The sequence below is a fragment of the Coturnix japonica genome, chromosome 3 (assembly GCF_054131305.1).
Source record: "Coturnix japonica strain WE chromosome 3, WE-NBRP24, whole genome shotgun sequence".
NCBI classification, from domain to species: domain Eukaryota; kingdom Metazoa; phylum Chordata; class Aves; order Galliformes; family Phasianidae; genus Coturnix; species Coturnix japonica.
The window spans coordinates 68,856,158-68,874,797 of NC_140665.1; the positions used below are offsets into that span (position 1 = coordinate 68,856,158).

Below are 18,640 nucleotides of genomic sequence, written 5' to 3' on the forward strand. Positions count from 1 at the left end.
CCTCAGTGTTGCCTTCACAACCCATATCTCTGTAATATGTCTAAAGGTAGACAAAGTAATAGAGAAAGGAGCTAAATTCCACAAGTTATTTTTGAGCTGTGTGCTTTCCTAATGACTGCCAACAGCTCAAGTGACTGCAACTGACAAAACACGCACCTTCAAGAAGCAAGCCACCACAGCAAGAAGAGATTGTGTAACACAGAAAACCAACAAAACATGAGGACATTTCTGTTTATTTTGTATTCTTGGTATGGCAATGACCACTCTTGCCACCACTGGATGACATTGGTGGACTCAAGTATTATGGTGTTGACTATACATAAAACACTACTCTGTGTTACAAAGTAACAGTAAAAATCAGTTTCAATTATTAAAAAACAAACAAACAAAAAAAACCCACACACACACACAAAAATAACCACAAGCATGGTCTTTAATAACCACAAGATGATCTTTAGATTATTTTCTTTTCCCCAGCAGTTTAATTCACTGTATACAAAAAACCCAGAAGCTAAAATCACAACTGAGCTGGGGCTCTTAGCAATACAAAGATAATGCTCTCAATATCTGGTATAAGAATTGACTCATCTTTGAAGGACTGTATCTTATTGAAAGTTGGGACTGCATTGCTGGCACAGATCTAAGTGACGAATTTGAGTTTAAATAAATAAAGAGCTTATGAAGCTCTGGGTCCCACCACAAAGCTAAGTCAAACGATCAAACAGCAGAGTCACTTGTAAGCTTGCTCCTTTTAAAAACAGTAACAAACACAATTCAATTTGTAAACACATCAAAAATGGTTTAAAAATACTTGAAGTAAAGATCCAGATCGTTAGGTGTGAATGCAAAAGGAAGACAAATTTGTTTTATAAGCCTAGAATGACCATTAGTGTAGAAGGTTAAAAAAAATCAAACATCCCTAACCCAAGACAATTTGCCTCCTTCCATTAATACCAAAAATTATTCTGGGAGGTCTTATTTTGCCATTTGTGAGCTCATTAAATTGATCTAATTTACACATTCCACGTCTGATATGGCTCACTGTCTACTTCTGAGTAGAAGAATCCAAAACGCCCTGCATTGAGTAGACTCTAAATAAGTTCTAATTAACTGCTGCTGTGCAGTACTTTTCTTCCCACCCTCCCCCCAGCTTATTTTATTCAATTGTTTAAAGTGTTATATTCAGTTTACATTACCCCCTATTTATAGATCATAAGACTGACATTTGTAGTATCTGGGAAGTAGCTGTGGCAGAGAAGTTTCTAAGAGGTAGCCTGGTATGTTTATCATAACTAACCATGATCAATCATACCGTATCTTGCTTCTCAGATTAAAACTAGTGCATTGGTTTAGAAAGTTCCACACCTTCTTCTACACCTATAACCTTATTATTTTGAATGTCATTCAGGAAGTATATAGAATTGTGCTGAAGATTATAAAGACTTAGTCTTCAGAAAATACAGAGAAAAAAAAACATTTAAATTTAAAATTTCAGATCTGGAAATCTATACATCCCAAGTCTCTAAATGTCAGTGAAAATCAGCCTCTGGTTAAAAAATCGTTTACTAAAGCTATATCCATATAAGACTGAGTCAATGTTACTCAGTGAGCTATAAGAAAACTAATATCTTCAATAGCATTCCTTCCTTATTAAGACTCTTAGACTGCTGAAATAATGTGCATTTTGTTGTTCTCTTTGCTAATGAATATGTAAACAGCTGAGGAAGAAGATGAGTCTTCTTACATCAACAATATGTTATAAAACAGGCACATTTCTGAAACATTCATATGTTCTGAATAAATCTTTCACAACATACATTCTGCTGCGTAAGAAAAAAGTTACCAAGCACCCTTCAGAAGAACATTACCAGCTTTAAAGTACAAAATAAGTAATCACAAACACACTACTTACTACCAGCACACTCTGCAGCTAAGTCCTTTCTTAGATCTCCATCTACACATCCAAAGCCTCCCACACTAGCTTTCTCTTCTATTCTTCAATATTATAGAAGGATAGATATGAACCCCCAAAACTTCAAAGCCTTAAATGCTTAAACGGAAACACAGATAATACTCTCCCATTATATTTCAATAAACATCTACCTGCTGGTTGCAGCTTTCTACCTTTGGCTTCTTTGAAAAAGCCAAAACTGGCAATTGATTTGAGCTGGAAGAAGAATGAGAGTTGTACAGAGCTGGATGTATACTATGCAAACAAACGATGCATGCTTGACCCATGGATTTAAGCATAATTCAAGATATACAGAGCTCATGTCTTCAACTTAGCTTTCCCACACCTACATAGCAGCAATAAAGCTAAGAGCAATCAAGCTGCCTTACCGTTTGTTTACGTTGAGATGGATGTGTGAGATCTCAAGCCTTGCTTCACTGTTTAAAGTACCTGAGAATTATGCAGACATCATGATAGGAGAGATTCATGAATATGTATGTATTTCAGCTAAAATATAGCAGCACGCTTCAAAAAGTCTCTCTCTACAAAATAAGCTAAGAAACAAATACCCTCAAACAGCAGAAGCTGAGAAAGACAGTTCAAGATATGGCACTGCTAGGGTGAAAGACTGCACAGCTTAAGTCTGAAATTATGACCTACAATAAGGAATGCCTAAGCACTTCCTTGGCTTGCAACGTAGGAAATTTGAACTGCAGCCATTTTTAAAAGTTAATTATCAATCCAAAATTAGCAAAACATTTTCCAGTGGAAAAAATAATAATAATAAAAAGCAACAGTAGATGCTACAAAGCATTTGTTAGCATGAAGTCCATACAGCACATTTAGAGAACCAGTGACACTCAGAAATATCCATAGTGGATGTTTCCTACCATAAACATGATATGGGTTTTACCTAATTGTGGGCATGGGGTAAGACTCTTCCTCTCCCTTTCTGTCTTCCCTTTGATCTAAAATATTTTGTAGTAACACCATATTCATTATTTGAACAATTTCTTGTCAAAATCTTTTTGAACTTTATTAACATGTTAAAGTAACTGTTTTCAGCTGGCTGGTCTATAGGAAAGAGAACGTATCTTAAATTCAAATTAACATGTTGGGTTTGTTTTTCTGAGACAACTAAGAGGAAATTCCTTAAAGAGATCAATGAAAAGTCAACATTGGCTCAAAATGTATCTGTCACTGTGTGCCACAAATCATGCTTGACATGATAAATTAGTTAAGTAGAGCCTTCTTTGGTACCTCACAAACTATAGATATACCCTGGTACTATTATGGTACAAGCAAATCAGATCAACGAGGATTTTACTTGGTTACAAATATCTATGCAATACCAGCGCTGGATAAGCATTAAGAAGAGATTTAAAATACCCTGAACTCCAAAAACATTATATGCTTCTGGAATATCTACAGAAAACAACAAGTGCAAAAAGCTCAAACAGCAACAGCATCCATACAGGCTGGTCTGTTCCAGAAAATTGAAGACAATCCTAACAAGTTAAAACTCTGCATCATTATCCCACAGCAATAATAAATGACAGCACATATATTTTCTGAGTTTACTGTATACAATGCTAAACTAAGTCCATGGCAACTGAACAACAGAAAGCAGCAAAGATTAAGATCACTGTTATAGTAAACAAAGAACTCTGCAGCATCCCAAGACTCAAAAAACATCAAAAGAAAATGCAAGAATTATTCCCTTCCCAGCAAGCATACCAGAGCACAGAGTGTCAAGATACACCAGTTCCCAAATCCAGCAAGAATAAGTGTTTTAAGAAATATTTTTTAACCATGCTGACTTTACTTTTATATTGTTAAATAAAGCAACAGATATTTTTAAAGTCACTAAACTTTTTGTAGAACAAGCAGATATCTTATAGAAGTAATTTAGAGACTGTAAGGTATCACACTCTTTATACACAGGACTTTGTTGACCTGCACTAAAAAGCTCACATGACAAATCAAGGTTGATTACTTGCACAGACTGTACCTCTGCAGAGCAAACAAAGCAGATAAATCATTGCTCTGATCTTTCCAGGCCACAAACTTGTCTACAAGTATACCTTGTTTGGGTAAACCTAATAAATAAATACAGCAGAAAGAGTAAAACACAGTCTAGAGCTTTACACGGTGTAAAGTACAGTCATCCCACAGATGCCTATGCTAATTCAAAAATCTTAAAATGAGACCAATTCAAAAACCATTTTAACTGCCTCCCAATACATATTCTACATTGTAACACTGTAAAGCAATGAAAAACACAGTAATGATAGCAGAGCAGCAAAGCTGTAGACTACAGTGAAGCTCAAACGCAGAAACAGTGAACAAAGAAAAAAAATCTGCTTACCCATAGAAGGCCTCAAGTAGGCAGGGATCTCCAGCAAGATAACCTTACCTCCACTACCAACCCTTAAACGAGGTCTGAGGCTTCCAGTCACTCTAGTGCATTGAATGCACCTGAGCTCCCCTGGGTAGGCCCTGCCTCTCCACTAGGCACTTAACATTTCAAGCCATGACTTAGCATTTCCACTAATCTTACACCCTACCATTCCTCCCTTCCTTATTCCTTACATCCTTTACAGAACATCTTGACCTGGCACACACTACTCAGAATACAGTGGACTTCTTTTGTGTTATCTGAATAACAACATATGGACAATCATCTCTGTAGGATTTTTTACTGGTTTACTAAATAACAGAGTAATTTGGTAGCAATTGTTTTTTAACTGTTTTTCATTGTTAGGTTTCCCCATGCCTGCTTAACAACTGTTAGGCCAAATGGTTTTGTAGCTCATATTTTTGTTTCTTAAATGACCATCTATCCCATTACATTCCACACTGATTTTCTCAGAAAATTTCAGTCTTCCCCTGCATTTCTGAATATAGTACTGGAAAAGGGAAAGGGAAAGGGAAAGAAGAGAAAAGAAGAGAAGAGAAGAGAAGAGAAAAGAAAAGAAAAGAAAAGAAAAGAAAAGAAAAGAAAAGAAAAGAAAAGAAAAGAAAAGAAAAGAAAAGAAAAGAAAAGAAAAGAAAAGAAAAGAAAAGAAACCAGTCCTTTACAAGCTACTTTAATTTCTTAATCACTGTATAATGCACAAATTAATATTGAGTGTCTTAACTTATATTTTGAAGGCTTCCCTGAGGCTACACTCAAACCGTCTCTCCGTAAGATACAAAGCCTTCAAGTACATCCTGAGGCTCTTAGCACGAGATCTTGCATGCCTGTGGTACTCAGCAGCTCAGTGTGCTACCAAGCACACTTAACAGATTTCAAAGACAGTTCTGGTGGTGAAATGCAAAGGCATACAGAAAGCACAGTGCTGACATGTACTTCCATGCCCAATTGTTGAACAGGTACAGCTAACCCATCCATTTCAGAAACGAATAATGAAAGACTACAAAGAAAAGGAAGCAGTTTAGCAGAACTACTATTACCATCTTTTTAAATAATACTTTTCACAGCTACACATTAAAGCTATGTTCTTGCAGCCATCACGAGCTATCTCCTACACAAGCCAATCACATAAAATGATTTTACTAGATTCAGAATTTTTGCCTCAGAATGATGGACCTAACGTGGATAATACCATTAGCATTATGGGTATGAGGCAAGCTGATAAAAAAGTGCCTGCTCATTAATGGAGAGGTAGTTGTGCTCTGGAACACGTATCAGTATTCTGTAGTGAATGTTTAATCATCTGAATGCTTCACATTACTCAAGACTGCTAACAGGGACACGCTTAACATTTGGGAAGCTACAGAAAGCAAATCCTCTGGTGAAAGGTGCAATCAAGCTCCTGTGTGCTGACACCAATCAATGGACCATCCTTGTTTTCAGGATAAATGGGCAAAACATATGGAGGACAAAGCACCTACCAAAGATTAATACCCATATTACACAGAATTCAAGTCTCCTGAGATCCAATGTATTACTACTTAAGCTCCACCAGATATTTTACTAATGCTCTCCTACTGAAATAAGGCTTGGAACAAAACTTTACTAGTCATCAGGAAGATAAATCTCACCTGTATGAGATAATGAGAACATAAACTGAGAAGCTCCAGCAGCTGCAAATGACTCCCAGCTGCTAGCACATCCTGTATCACTCCTGGCTCCAAAAGAATCTGTAAAGAAGATGGAAAGTTTGTCATGTAGACAACACTGTGGGTTTTTGATAATTCAGATATTTTAGTTCACATAAAGAACAGATAGTGTAAAATAAAAGCACACAGAGAAATCTTTGCAGGACAGGAACAGAGTTTTTGGAGTTCTCTCAAATTACCCAAAGATTTGTAAGCAGATTTTCCTTTAGGAGTTCATAAACCATTCTACCCCCAAATCCTTTAAAATGAAATGTTTGATATTTATATAAAAGGATACTTTTCAAATTAACAGAACATTTTTTAGTTGTATGTATGCATGCTATACCCGATCATTTCCATATATACTCATGAATCAGACCAATATAACTGCCAGAGTAATCTTCAGAATTGATATTATTAATTCATGTAAAAATATACAGACTAGAAACACCCCTCCCATTCTGCATGGTAGACTACTTCATGATTTTCCTAGCCTCTCTCTTCATTTTACAGGACAAGGCTGTGAAAGCACACAGTGAGCATGCTGCTGGGGAAGTGCCAGAAAGGGCTTAGAAAGCAAGACTGATTATCCTGTCACTTCCTCAGATGAAACTCCTACTCATTTCAATTAAAATCACGCACAGACAGCAGCCAGGATAATTGGACCTCAGCTCCTAGCCTGCTGTCTTGGGGTCAGCTTGTTAGAGCATCCCTCTCAGGACACAAAAAGTCTTTGAGAACACAGACACTGGTCAATCCCTTTTAACAGCAGCCACATTACAAATCATCTAAACCACTAAAATAAAGTGGCGTTTCATCCAAGAGAAATCAGAAAAGGATGACAAATATTATTTCTTCAAAGATATTTCATTTATTCCATTTTATGCTTGTTTTATTTCCCCTGGCAGCTTTGGTTTTACACCACATGAGGTCAGTCTCTCACTGCTCCAGTGGGAAGTAAAGCTTTTTTTCAGATCCTTTTTCTTCTGCCCATACAATTTAGTTTTGATACACAGTATCACTTAAGCATCTCAAAAGTGGTGGAGTATAGAGGGTAGAGTACAAAGGGTAAGATACTGATGTGCAATTTTTGCACTGAAATTGTTTTTGAGGGAAATTAAGAAATATGTATGTGTTTCTTCAAACAGTATAACTCAAGTGACCTCCAACATAATGGATATCTTAGGAAAAAGAAAGAAAAGGATTGATGCTTACTTATATCAAGAACTTTCTTAAATTTAGTACAGGTGGTGTACAACATGCTTTAAGTTTGTGCAAATCCCTATATATTTATAGTAAATTTTAGGTGAACACGTATGTAACTTACATGCAGTAAAACTGTTTATATATGTAGCCAGACAGACATGCAAAGATGTTGATGTAAATGAGAATCAAGCCCAGAAAAATGAAGGGTTTTGGCTGATGCTAAATAGGTGGTGATGAATGATAAGAGGTAGTTCAAGGGAAAGACAAAAAGGATATCAGTTACAAAACAAAAATATCACCAGCAGGTCCAGTTAAAAAAAAAATTATGCAGCACCAGAAATTATTTTCAAGTTAGAACTCAAGTCCAGACTGACAAAAAACCTGTTCAGATCTTGCAATGTCTGTTTTTCAGACAGCTCTTACACTGAGCAACCTCTGTCACCTGAAGTGATGCTGTATTGCTTATTAAATAGCAGCCACCAGCTTAGAAGTATTAAAGACGCAATATAAGAGAAACGAAACACTAAGCAGATTACTATCTTGTAGGAAAACTATATTTAACTGCAATACCATGAATGTATTTTAAAGCTGCATCAGTCCATTTACAAATAATACTATGAGATGAGAAATAGAATGAGAGGCAAGGAAGGTGAATGGTTGCTACTTAGAGGTGATCTGCACAAAATCAGCAACAAAGTTCATTCCAAGGTGGCAGAATACATTTTTATTTCCAGTTTTTACACATTTCCTACCTCGTACAAGATGAATTCCACTGAGATAACATATTCAACATATTTTTTGAGAAAAATGAGGAAAGTCTATTCAGTCTTTTCCCAAACATCACCTTGAACAGAACCATCTGAATTTTTATTAAATACTCATTTGAATATTGGCAACTTTTCTTCCCAACTCACCTAGCCTAATACACCTTAGGGCTCTGGACAACTATGGAGAAGATTAACCAGGATCACACACCTTGCCTCTCTCTTCAATGTATTCCTGGTAACACAAAGCGACCAGTGGGTAGGATTTCTTGGGCTAGGAGCAGCATTAGAACCACTGTCCTTTCTCAAGGAGAATGCTGGGACAAATAGTCATGCCTCACTTCCACGCAGCTCAAATTAGGAACCTTCTTCTATTTTTGTAATGCCTTTTTTGTTTGTTTTGTTTTTTTCAAATAACCAACCATTCAGCATAAGCCTACCAAAAACGATTGCATGGTTGTAGCAAAGATGGAAGAAAGAGGTGGAAGGCAGTGAGGAAGAAGCCCTTTTAAACTGCCCTTTCCAACAAACAAAACTTACAGCCTAAGGTAATGGCCCGGTTCACTGTCAAATCCTATGGAGTCTCATGGCATTTTTATCTGGAAAAATAACTTGATCATTTAGTCTATTCCCTGCATATTGCTTGCCATTATGCTATAGCGGTAAGGAAATACATCATGTCATATCAGAAAGTAATAAGCCATATGGAATTTAACACATAAAATGAAGAAAAATAAAACCAAAAACCTAAAATTCCTGACAGCCTAATGCAAGAGAAAATTCCTTCTTGACTTCACTTGCAGTGATCAGCTTTTGAAACAAGACAGGCATCTAACAAAAGCACCACTTGTTTCTCCCCTCTGGAGACCATTCTGTGTGCTTCAGAGCAATCAGAAAAGTAACTTTTCTTTTAGAGCACTTCAGAGTGCATTTTAGTCACAACCAGTTAGCACTTCTGCCTGTCTCAGAGCTCACTGGTGTTTCACTTCAATTCTGTACTTCCCACATGTTGAGAAGGGCTGCTTCAAAATAATGTGAGCAGGGCAAGAATGCTCCAGTGCCCTGCAGGCAACTGCCCAAAGCGTGGGCACATAATGTTTGATAACACTTATTGCAAAACCCAGATGTCTCATTAGTCAATGCCAGAAGGAATCATGACCAGCATTTCTCTGATACTTAGCAGAGTATTTGTCCAGAAAACTCAGAGAAAGTCTGTGCTAAATGCACAGCATATAAACTAAAACTCCAAGCAAATCCACATTTTTATTTATTTATTTATTTATTTATTTATTTATTTTTGGTAGGATGTCTCAGTACTTTGATTACTTTCAGCTCTAGGAAAGCCGTCTTATCCAGAGCTTGGTAACTCATCCAGAATAAACAACATGAAACATGAAAATTTCTCTAAAAAAAATAGCTGAGTAAAATGAGATCCATTTTATTCTAAGCCTTCTAGACAATCTCAAACTGTGAACCTGAGATCCAGAAGTTGTAATGCAGTGCTACCTTGTGGCAGCCTACCACTAGCAGGGGGGCAGACCTGACTTTTGGTCTTTGGTGACAGTGACAGGACTCAAGGGGATGGCATGGAGCTGCATCAGGAGGGGCAGGGTGGGTGGTAAGGAATGGCTCTTCACCAGACAGAGGTGGGCATGGAATAGGCTCATCAGGGCAATGGCCATGGCCCCAAGCTGCTGGAGTTCAAAGAGATTTTGGACAGTTCTCTTAGACATAGTGTTTGAATCTTGGGTGGTGCTGTGTAGAGCAAGGAACTGGACTTGATGACCCTCGTGGAGCCCTTCCAACTTAGGATTTTCTATGATTCTAGGCAAAGAAACAAGGTTATCTTCCTGTTAGCTCAAATTTATACGTTTTAACTTCGAAATCACATTGAAAATGATGTTAAAATATTTTCGAAGATACATTCCTCCAATAGGAATAGATGTATTTTTCCAAGACCTTCACATGTTGCCCCTAGTAGAAAAGAACAAGGATATTTAAAGTCATTGGGCACTTTAACTGAAATCTGCTTACTTGTCAAAAGGCAACTAGTTGAACTACCAGACACAGGAACTCAGAGGTCACTTACACAAGAAAATCAACCACCACAATACAGCTCTGCAATACACCTCACCCACAAATGAGCTAGAATGGTTTCAACAGAATAAGAGGTACTAAGAAAGCTGCTGCCCCTCAATCTTAACTGAAAATGGCAAATGAAATACTGGTTAACCACTAGAAAAACTGTCACTATCAAAAGAGGGAGATTTTGATGAGAGATGAAAGCCAAGATTACATAAAGGCATCAAAGCAATTATCAGGAGAAACAGTTGAACTTAAAAATGTTTCTTTGAACTATTTATTTACTACTGAGATCTCTGACATTTCTTCTTCACAGGAGAACTTTAACAAGAAAAAAAAAAAAGCCAAACCAAAATAACATCAGCAAAATAAGTACACAAAGGAGCTGTAAGATAACACTTCAAATAACTGTAATTTTGTGTGTATGAATTTTTAAAAAAAAATAAATTAAGAGATGTTAATCCTATTGATACATGAAACCTGTTTGATAAAGCAATAAATATGTTACAGGACCACAGCCTGTTTGTTTTTCTAGTTAAAGTTGGTAAATAAAATCAGTAAATAAACAGAAATTCTAAGTTAAGAGTAATATTGAGAGCAACCGAAGATAATAATATACAGATATCACCTTTAAAAAAGAATGCTTCTGTGTTAATACTTCGTGAGTAAACAAATTAAATTTGCTGTATTTCTTTTAATATAAGTAACAAAAAAAGTGATGTAAAAAAAAAATAAGCTAAGAAAAATCTAAAGCCTATTTTTGTATGTAGTTTTCAAGAACTGGATATATTTCAACATTCTTTCGATAGGAAGGGTGTAAAGCTGCAGCAGGGTTATCTAAGAAGATACATAGCATGAGCTACTCCAGAATTTGTTTTTGGAGAAAGAGCTGAACATAAACCAGCCCTTATACCAGAGCTATCCCTCTGATTCCTTCCTTTTTCCTTTGGTGATTTAGAATAATTTTATAACTTTTTATTAATACAGAAACTAAATACTTTGGCTTAGAAAAAGAAAACAGAAAGCTCCCAGTTAGAAAACTGGAACTGGCCAGGAGGAGAACTATATATTACGACTCATTAAGATGCTGCTTTCCAATGAGGCCTTTGGAAAGTTATTTGCATCACAGTATGAAATTATTTTTGAAGAAAGACATTAAAGTCAGTCATTATTTGATTTTATTATGTGCTCTGATGTCCTCAAACAAAATTCTACCTAAATGCAAAATATTATCTATTACCACAGATTAAAGACATATAATACAATTTAATTACAAAGAGAGATCAAAGTCTGCAAAGCATTCCAGCATATATAGAACTCCAACTGTGCATTTTTGTTGAATTAGGATCACAATCATCTACTGCAAATTAATGCCAGTGTTCCTGCTCTGTTCTTCTTTCTAGAGACAGCAAAGTGCCCATTTGATGATTCAAATGATGGAATGATTTAAATAAAACATCAACAAAAATGAAGCAGTTTGCAGGATCTAAATTTGAGGTGGAATGCAAGAGCCTCAAAATTTCAGCTTAAGTCTCTTACTCAATCCCACTTACACTTTCTAAGATTCTGTCTTCAGCACTGAAACTTTTTAGATGCCCAAAGGGTTTCTTCTGACTGGAAGTGTCTCTTCTCATAATGATGAGAGATTTGCCATCCAACTAAACCAGCTTGTTCATGGTTTAATTGGATTCCTTTCCTCCAAATGAGATTATGGTTACAAAGAAGAAAAACTCAAAAACAACAACAAAAAGACAAAAAGAGCAGACAACGGTGCTTGTGACAGTATAACCTAGACTCCTACTCATTACTCAGTGGTTGAGACAAGGAATCGTGAACTTCAAGCCCCGCTCCAAGAGCCATTTCCTAATATTAATATCTAAAACAATACTTGTTTGTTTTTCATCTACCTCACTTTCCAATGCACATCTGATAGTTGCAGAATGCCCTGCGAGAACAAAAGGTGAGTAATCTAATCACTGGGATCGCTACCAACTTGAAGTAAAAAAGAGAATGATCCTAGTACCCTTCTATGAAGAAAGGACATGGCTAACTACAGCAGGGAAATAATCCTTTCACTGTACTGTGAATATGTGGAGTACGTGGTAAAATGACTTGTCCACCAGGCATACTTTTCTTCAAACTTCAGTATTTCTTCATTTTCAGCCTCATCTGAAAAGACTGGAGGCATTAAGCACATTACACTGTTACTGTCTGTCACAAAAGCTTTCTTCCTGAAGATCGGGCATTGTAGATTTAACTGTTAAGTAAAAGAGGGGTGTGAGTCCCATTCCTTCATGATGTTGTTATGGCCATGACAGCAATGGCACAAAAAAAGAAAAAAAGAAAAAAAAAAAAAAAAAAAGACTGGGGCCTCTTATTAGAAAATGCCTGAAGTCCTGACAGAATCTGAAATCTAATCACTGTATGTATTGGATTCAGGCACTGTAAATTTGCAAGAGAAAACAATGCAGATAGGTTTGAGGTTCCTAACTCTCTTGATGCAGAAAACATGAAACATCATCATTCAATTCATTAAGGGAATAAGAAACCATTAGCTGCACTTTTTACCTTCATATTTTGCATTCACATATAGCACTTGGGAAAGAGCTTGTCAAAGGGAAAATATTCCACCAAATAAACCTACTGTATTTTTGCTGCTGAACAGTTGAGTAAGAGGAAAGGTCATTTTTGCCCAAGATTTCATTATAGAGGAATTTATTCCTAATATTATTTATTAGAGGATTGCTGACATTCCGCATGCAAAGAGCATGCTGCTGAAATTATGTTCTGTACTTCATATTAACTTTACTGTTGAGGAAACAAAACCAAATTCTGCTGCTACTCCTCTTGTAACTTTTTATTCATTTCTATACCGACATTTATTTCTTTGTTGTTATATGATAAAGGACCATAATAATGGATTAATTCCACTGGAATTCTTAAATTATTTTACTTCCATCTTATCACAATCTTTCCTTCTACTTAAAAGAAAAAAATATATATCAATTTTATTTTAAAAGCAAAAGATTGACAGCAGTTATTACAATAAGGCACTATCTGCTTCAGCAGGCAGGACGATAACATTGGTAATATAAGTCCATGGTAGCATCTCAGATTTAAAAATAATAACATAAGGATGTCAGAGTTGCATTTCTGATTTCAATATCGTGCTAAAAATTAAATTGTTATTTTTGATTATTTTAAACATCATATATTACCATCATGCAATATCGAGTATCTCCAGCAGATGTCTCTAATGCACTATTTTACACAGAAAGTTACCTTAAAGTTACATTCAAATTGAATGTAAACTTAGCAAAAGATTTTAAATATTAAGTAGAGAGAAGCTGAAATTAAATATTTATCTGTTGAGATGTGCTTTTTTTTCTTCACCCCCACAATTACTGTACATCTTCAAACTGAAAGCCTTATTTATGTATGTATTTATTTATTTATTAACTGGCAAATCTGATCATATCTTGATATGTAGATTATCAGAGCAATATCAAATTGTAACTGGCATGAATGAATTTTGGGTTACTAAGAAATGCTGTTTTTGTTTTGAAAACAAACAGGAATAGTTTGCAGGCTCAAACTGAAGATGTCTGGCTTCACAACTTTGGGGTAAGCATGCAATCTATTAAGGTATTTATTAACAATCTCCATGGGTTAGTCCCACTCAGTACCTTGAAATATGAATTTTCACCAAGATTCTGTCAGTCCGAGTCAGTACATCAGTGATGCTCAATATTTATAAACCAAGAGCAAGAAGAGAATTTCAAGGACATAAGGGAAAATTCAATACTGCATTTTCACAGATCTGCATTATCACAGCATTGTACTTCAAAAATAGCTTTCTAAGAGAACTCCTTAAGAAGTATTGTAATTTCTCTGTGCTTCAAAGTAGCATTTAGTAGATCTAATAGAGCTGTTAAGAGTGGAAAACATTGCCCTATAGACTCTTATGAATATGAGCTACTGACAAACCTATATTTAACTCAAGATGCCAACTAATTTATTGAAAGTAGATTATATCTAAAAATGAAAGACTCAGGCTCAAAGATAGAAAGCATATGAAGTACTAGGGAACTAAGGATACTGACCCAGAAGTAAGATGGGGTAGATTATTGTCTTTCAAAAAACAAACTCATCCAAACATGGTCAGGTGTTTTACATAGGTTTACTAGATTCTAGATTTTGATGAAAGTTAGAGGACTGTTCTTCTGCTTACAGCAGATTCGTTTACACTAAAACACTAGTTACATAATATATATACAATCTACTCTCATAAAATTTGCAAGAAAAATAAGATGAACAGTACCTATATGCGTTTAGAAAGATAACTGGATTATATCTTCCCAGAAAGTAAAAGACTGTATTTCCTCTCAACTATACAATTAGTCAACCACAGAAAAGGTTCATAAATATTTATTATTAGAAAAATGCTTACTGGATTTTTTTCTCTCTAATTTAGCACATGGATCAACTCACATTAAATATTTATGAACAATCAGACCACCATAAAAAGAGCATATAAGCCATATATGGTTCACTGCTTGGATACAATGCACATAAATACGTTTTATTGGAAAATCCCTCTGTGGGTGTGTGGTTGTATGGGTGTGTGGGGGGAGGAGTGTGAGGGGGAAAGAACAACAACAAGCAAACAAACTACTCACATAAACAATATATCCAAAGTAAGATCTGTTAAGTCAAAAGACCCTCCACTGGGCAATGCACAAGTATAGTACTTTAAGGGCGTCTTCCATTTTTATTGCAAATTGCTTTAATTTCTCTCAGTCTAAATAGCTGTACAGTACCTGTCCAGTATATGCGAAGTCCAGGGCCTGTTTTAAACCTAGGCTTGTGACGCCATGCAAATTCACCTCATCAGCTTCACTTTCAACCATGCAGAGACTGAACATTGCCTAGGAAAAGAAAAGAAATATTAACAATCAAAATAACCCCAGTAAAATTCCAGGAAGAACAGGTTTCATTTTTCCATCTTCACTAACCTTTGATTTTCCTTTGATAAGAATTCTAATCAGCATCAGACTTGTGAGTTAGAGTGAGATGTATACCGTGCTTCCAATACTACCACCTAGCAATCAATCGTGAAAGAGGGTACTTTTATCAAGAGATAAATAAATTTAAAAAAAAAAAAAATCTGAAAAAAATTGAAACTAATAACATTGGTCCATGAGTATATAATCCCTAAGTAATTTAGGTAAAATCAATGGGAACAGTCACACAATAACAGAATTGTCCAATAAAAGTGACAAGAACCAGCCTCGGGGGGGAGGGGGGAAAGTACAAACATCACTAGAACTAATGCTTATATCTATGAATAGTATCCCTATATATAAATAATAGGAGGAATAATAAACAATTTACAATTACTTGTATAAGAAAAAGAGGTTGTTAAGATAGTTAACACAGCATCTCTTTTTTAAACTAATCCCCTGCCTATAAAGCCTCAGTCTAGAAAGTGAACAGTGTTAAAATCAAGTTGTTAAAAGAAGAGTAAGGATAGAGGTGCAGTCACCTAAACCTACGAATACCCTTTACTTAGTATTGTCCCAGCTTCTCAGACTGTATCATTCCTCCATAAAACCTACACTGAGGACTAGCAAGGTTATACTCGACTTCCCTATAAGTAAAACTGAGGAAAGCAGCTGTTCCTTCTATCAAGTCTGTCTTCGAAGATCATCAGTCTTCAGCATCTGCCTTGACTGAAGCAACCCTACTCAGTCTCTGGATCACCAGTAGAAAGCTTTTTCTTCCCAAGCCTGCCTTTGCCCTGCACTCTTCCTTCCCAGCACACACTGTTGCAGGGTTCTGATTAATGCTCCTTCCCTCCTCGTCACTCCAATTCTCAAGTCAAACACTCTTCCTGAAATGCAACCTTTATCTCTGTCACTCTCCCACACATTTAACAAAATATACCATTCTCAGTTTTTAGACAGCAAACGGTGAACAAATAAATTAAACTGTTCAAACATCTGTCATTGCTAGAGAGCTTAAACTTGGTCCCAGTAAGTTATGTGCAGAAATGTTAATGCTTCTATCTACGTAGGCTAGTGAACTTCACAGAATCACAGAAATGCAGGGGTTGGAAGGGACATCTAGAGATCATTGAGTACAGCCCCCATGTGGAGCCGGCCCCCTACAACAGGCTGCACAGGTAGGCGTCTAGGCTTGAGTATCACCCAAGAAGGTGAACCCACAACCTTCCTGGGCAGCCTGTTCCAGTGCCCCATCACCACCACCGTGAAGAAGTTCCTTCACACACTGGTTTAGATCTTCTTATGCTCCAGTTTACAGCCATTTTCCCTTGTCCTGAACCCATAGACCACTGAAAAAGAGATTAGCCATGTCCCTTTGTCTCCCACACTTAAGATTTTTATAAACATTATTCATATCCCCTCTGCATCTTCTTTTCTCAAGGCTGAACAGACCCAGTTCCGTCCACCAGGATCTCCAGGTCCTTCTGCACAGAGCTCCTCTCCAGAAGGTCTTGTCCCAGCCTGTACTGATACTTGTGGTTATTCTATCCCAGCTACAAGAACCTGCACTTGCTTTTGTTAAACCTTATCTGGTTCATTCCTGCCCAGCTCTCCAGTCTGACCAGGTCTAGATGAATGGCAACACATCCTACAGGTGTGTCAGCCGCTCCTCCCAACTTTCTATCACTGGCATATATGCCATTCACCTTGAAAAACTCCAGTAAAGGAGCAATTCCAATGAACTTCTATATTCACATATTCTTCTGCATCTGTGGCTATTCTGATGTACACAGAAGCTGAGGCAGTCAACAAGCACACTGAATTTCATACGCATAACCTGACACCAAGCTCTACTGAGACTAAAGGAAAAAATAAGCCTTATCCTCTCTAACAGTTCAGCACATCATTCACTTAGACTCAGGCAGCTTCTTTCAAGAACTGAGAATTTCATGCAAATAACTGATTTCTTCTGAAAGCATTAGTTTTTTCAGCACTAAAATACCATAGTTTGTCAAAAATCTGCTGCCTGGAAGTCATCCAGGATAAGCAAGAATGACATTTATCAGATGGTCAGTCCTTGCATTTTCACAGTTCTTATTTCAATAAAATGATATCAGGGTATATTCTGCAGTGGCAAAAGAAAATAAATGCCAAATAGTTTAAAGGCTCTATCATACTAATATAGTAAGACATAGGCATGAAATAGACACACACACACACACACATATATATATACACATATAAATATAGCAAGCTCAAATGTTTTTTCTAATTCCATTAAAAATGTAATTATGGTTGAGCATTTCATTGTCATTTAACTGTAACAAAGGAGTTTTAATAGCTACTGAGAGGATTCAGTGTTTGTCAGGAGCTGCAAGGTTTCCATCAGCCATCTGCTCCTTGTAAAAGCAGACCTCCCGTTTTTGCCAGTTGGAGAGAATTTGAGGCCAAAAAGCACCAGTTGACAACCAGCCTCACAACAAACAAGGGCAAAACCCTGCCTTGCATCCAAGATCCTTTAACACTTTTGGGGATGTAGTGCCTCCCAGCATGGATGAAAATAATGCTTCATTTGCATTCGCTAATTGCTAAGGGACAGTGACAACTATCAGTTTTATCCAAAGCCATCCTCTGCATGCTGGACAGGCTTAATGGTAAAATAAAAATAAAAGAACTGGCTTACTAATGCTTGTTCTCAGGGTTTTAGAAAGAGCTATTGCAAACCAAGCCATGTTTTTCTGAACACTTTTTGCATGACTTTAATGGGCTTGCCAGTTGTATGTCCTATGAAACAGAAGTGTGTCTAAAACTTAAACTGGTTACCATTTCAGTATGAAAATATTTCAGAAGTCAGTTGAAAGGACTGCATATTTATTTGCTAAATTATGTTATGGTATCTTAAAGTGAAACAACTGAAGGATTTCTTACAGTGTTAGGAGTAAGTACATTTAATTCCAGGAATGATTATCACAGCATAAATCACACTCTCATGAACAGGATAAATAAACTTTACTTACTGAACCAGCTTTATATCACAGGAAAAGACAGACAACAAAAAGTGCAATAGAAAATTTGAGACAAAAATCACACCAGATAAGTCATTTTACCTTCACTAAGCCTTTCAGAATGGATTATTTGTTAAGCATGAGCATATTCCCAGCAGTTTTATACTGTGTTACTATTCACAAATACCCTGGTTAGGACTTCTGATATTTTTCATTAGAATATAGATTTTTGCTTAGATAAAGAATTTGTATTCACCACTCCAATGAACAATTATTTTCAGATTTATACATTCCATGTATTTAGCAATTATTAGAAAAATACATTCCATGTGTGGTAGCAATACACCTTAAAGTGTATGAATATACAGTTGCAGAGTATGTTCTGCCTCAGGGAAAGTAGGAAAAATGTTTAAACTCTTGTGCAAGAGTGAATTTACAGAATTGCTAATAATGCTGTACATAAAGCATTCTATGCATCGATTGTTGCTGTTTCTATTAAGTAGTAACCTGATGAATTAACAC

General features: G+C 36.3%; 1 protein-coding gene across 5 annotated transcripts in view; it reads right to left on the bottom strand.

The window, feature by feature from the left end:
- KLHL32 (kelch like family member 32) overlaps nucleotides 1-18,640 on the bottom strand; it is a 103,225-nt gene that overhangs the window by 53,965 nt on the left and 30,620 nt on the right. For 4 of the 5 annotated variants that reach the window (XM_032443448.2, XM_015858869.3, XM_015858870.3 and 1 more), the window contains exons 4-5: nucleotides 14,928-15,035; nucleotides 5,999-6,097 (exon numbers count right to left, since the gene is read on the bottom strand). In XM_032443448.2, the coding sequence (XP_032299339.1) occupies nucleotides 5,999-6,097; nucleotides 14,928-15,035 (207 nt within the window). Of the gene's footprint in view, nucleotides 1-2,340; nucleotides 2,402-5,998; nucleotides 6,098-14,927; nucleotides 15,036-18,640 lie in introns of all 5 variants that reach the window. The other variant, XM_085541891.1, reaches the window with a different exon arrangement.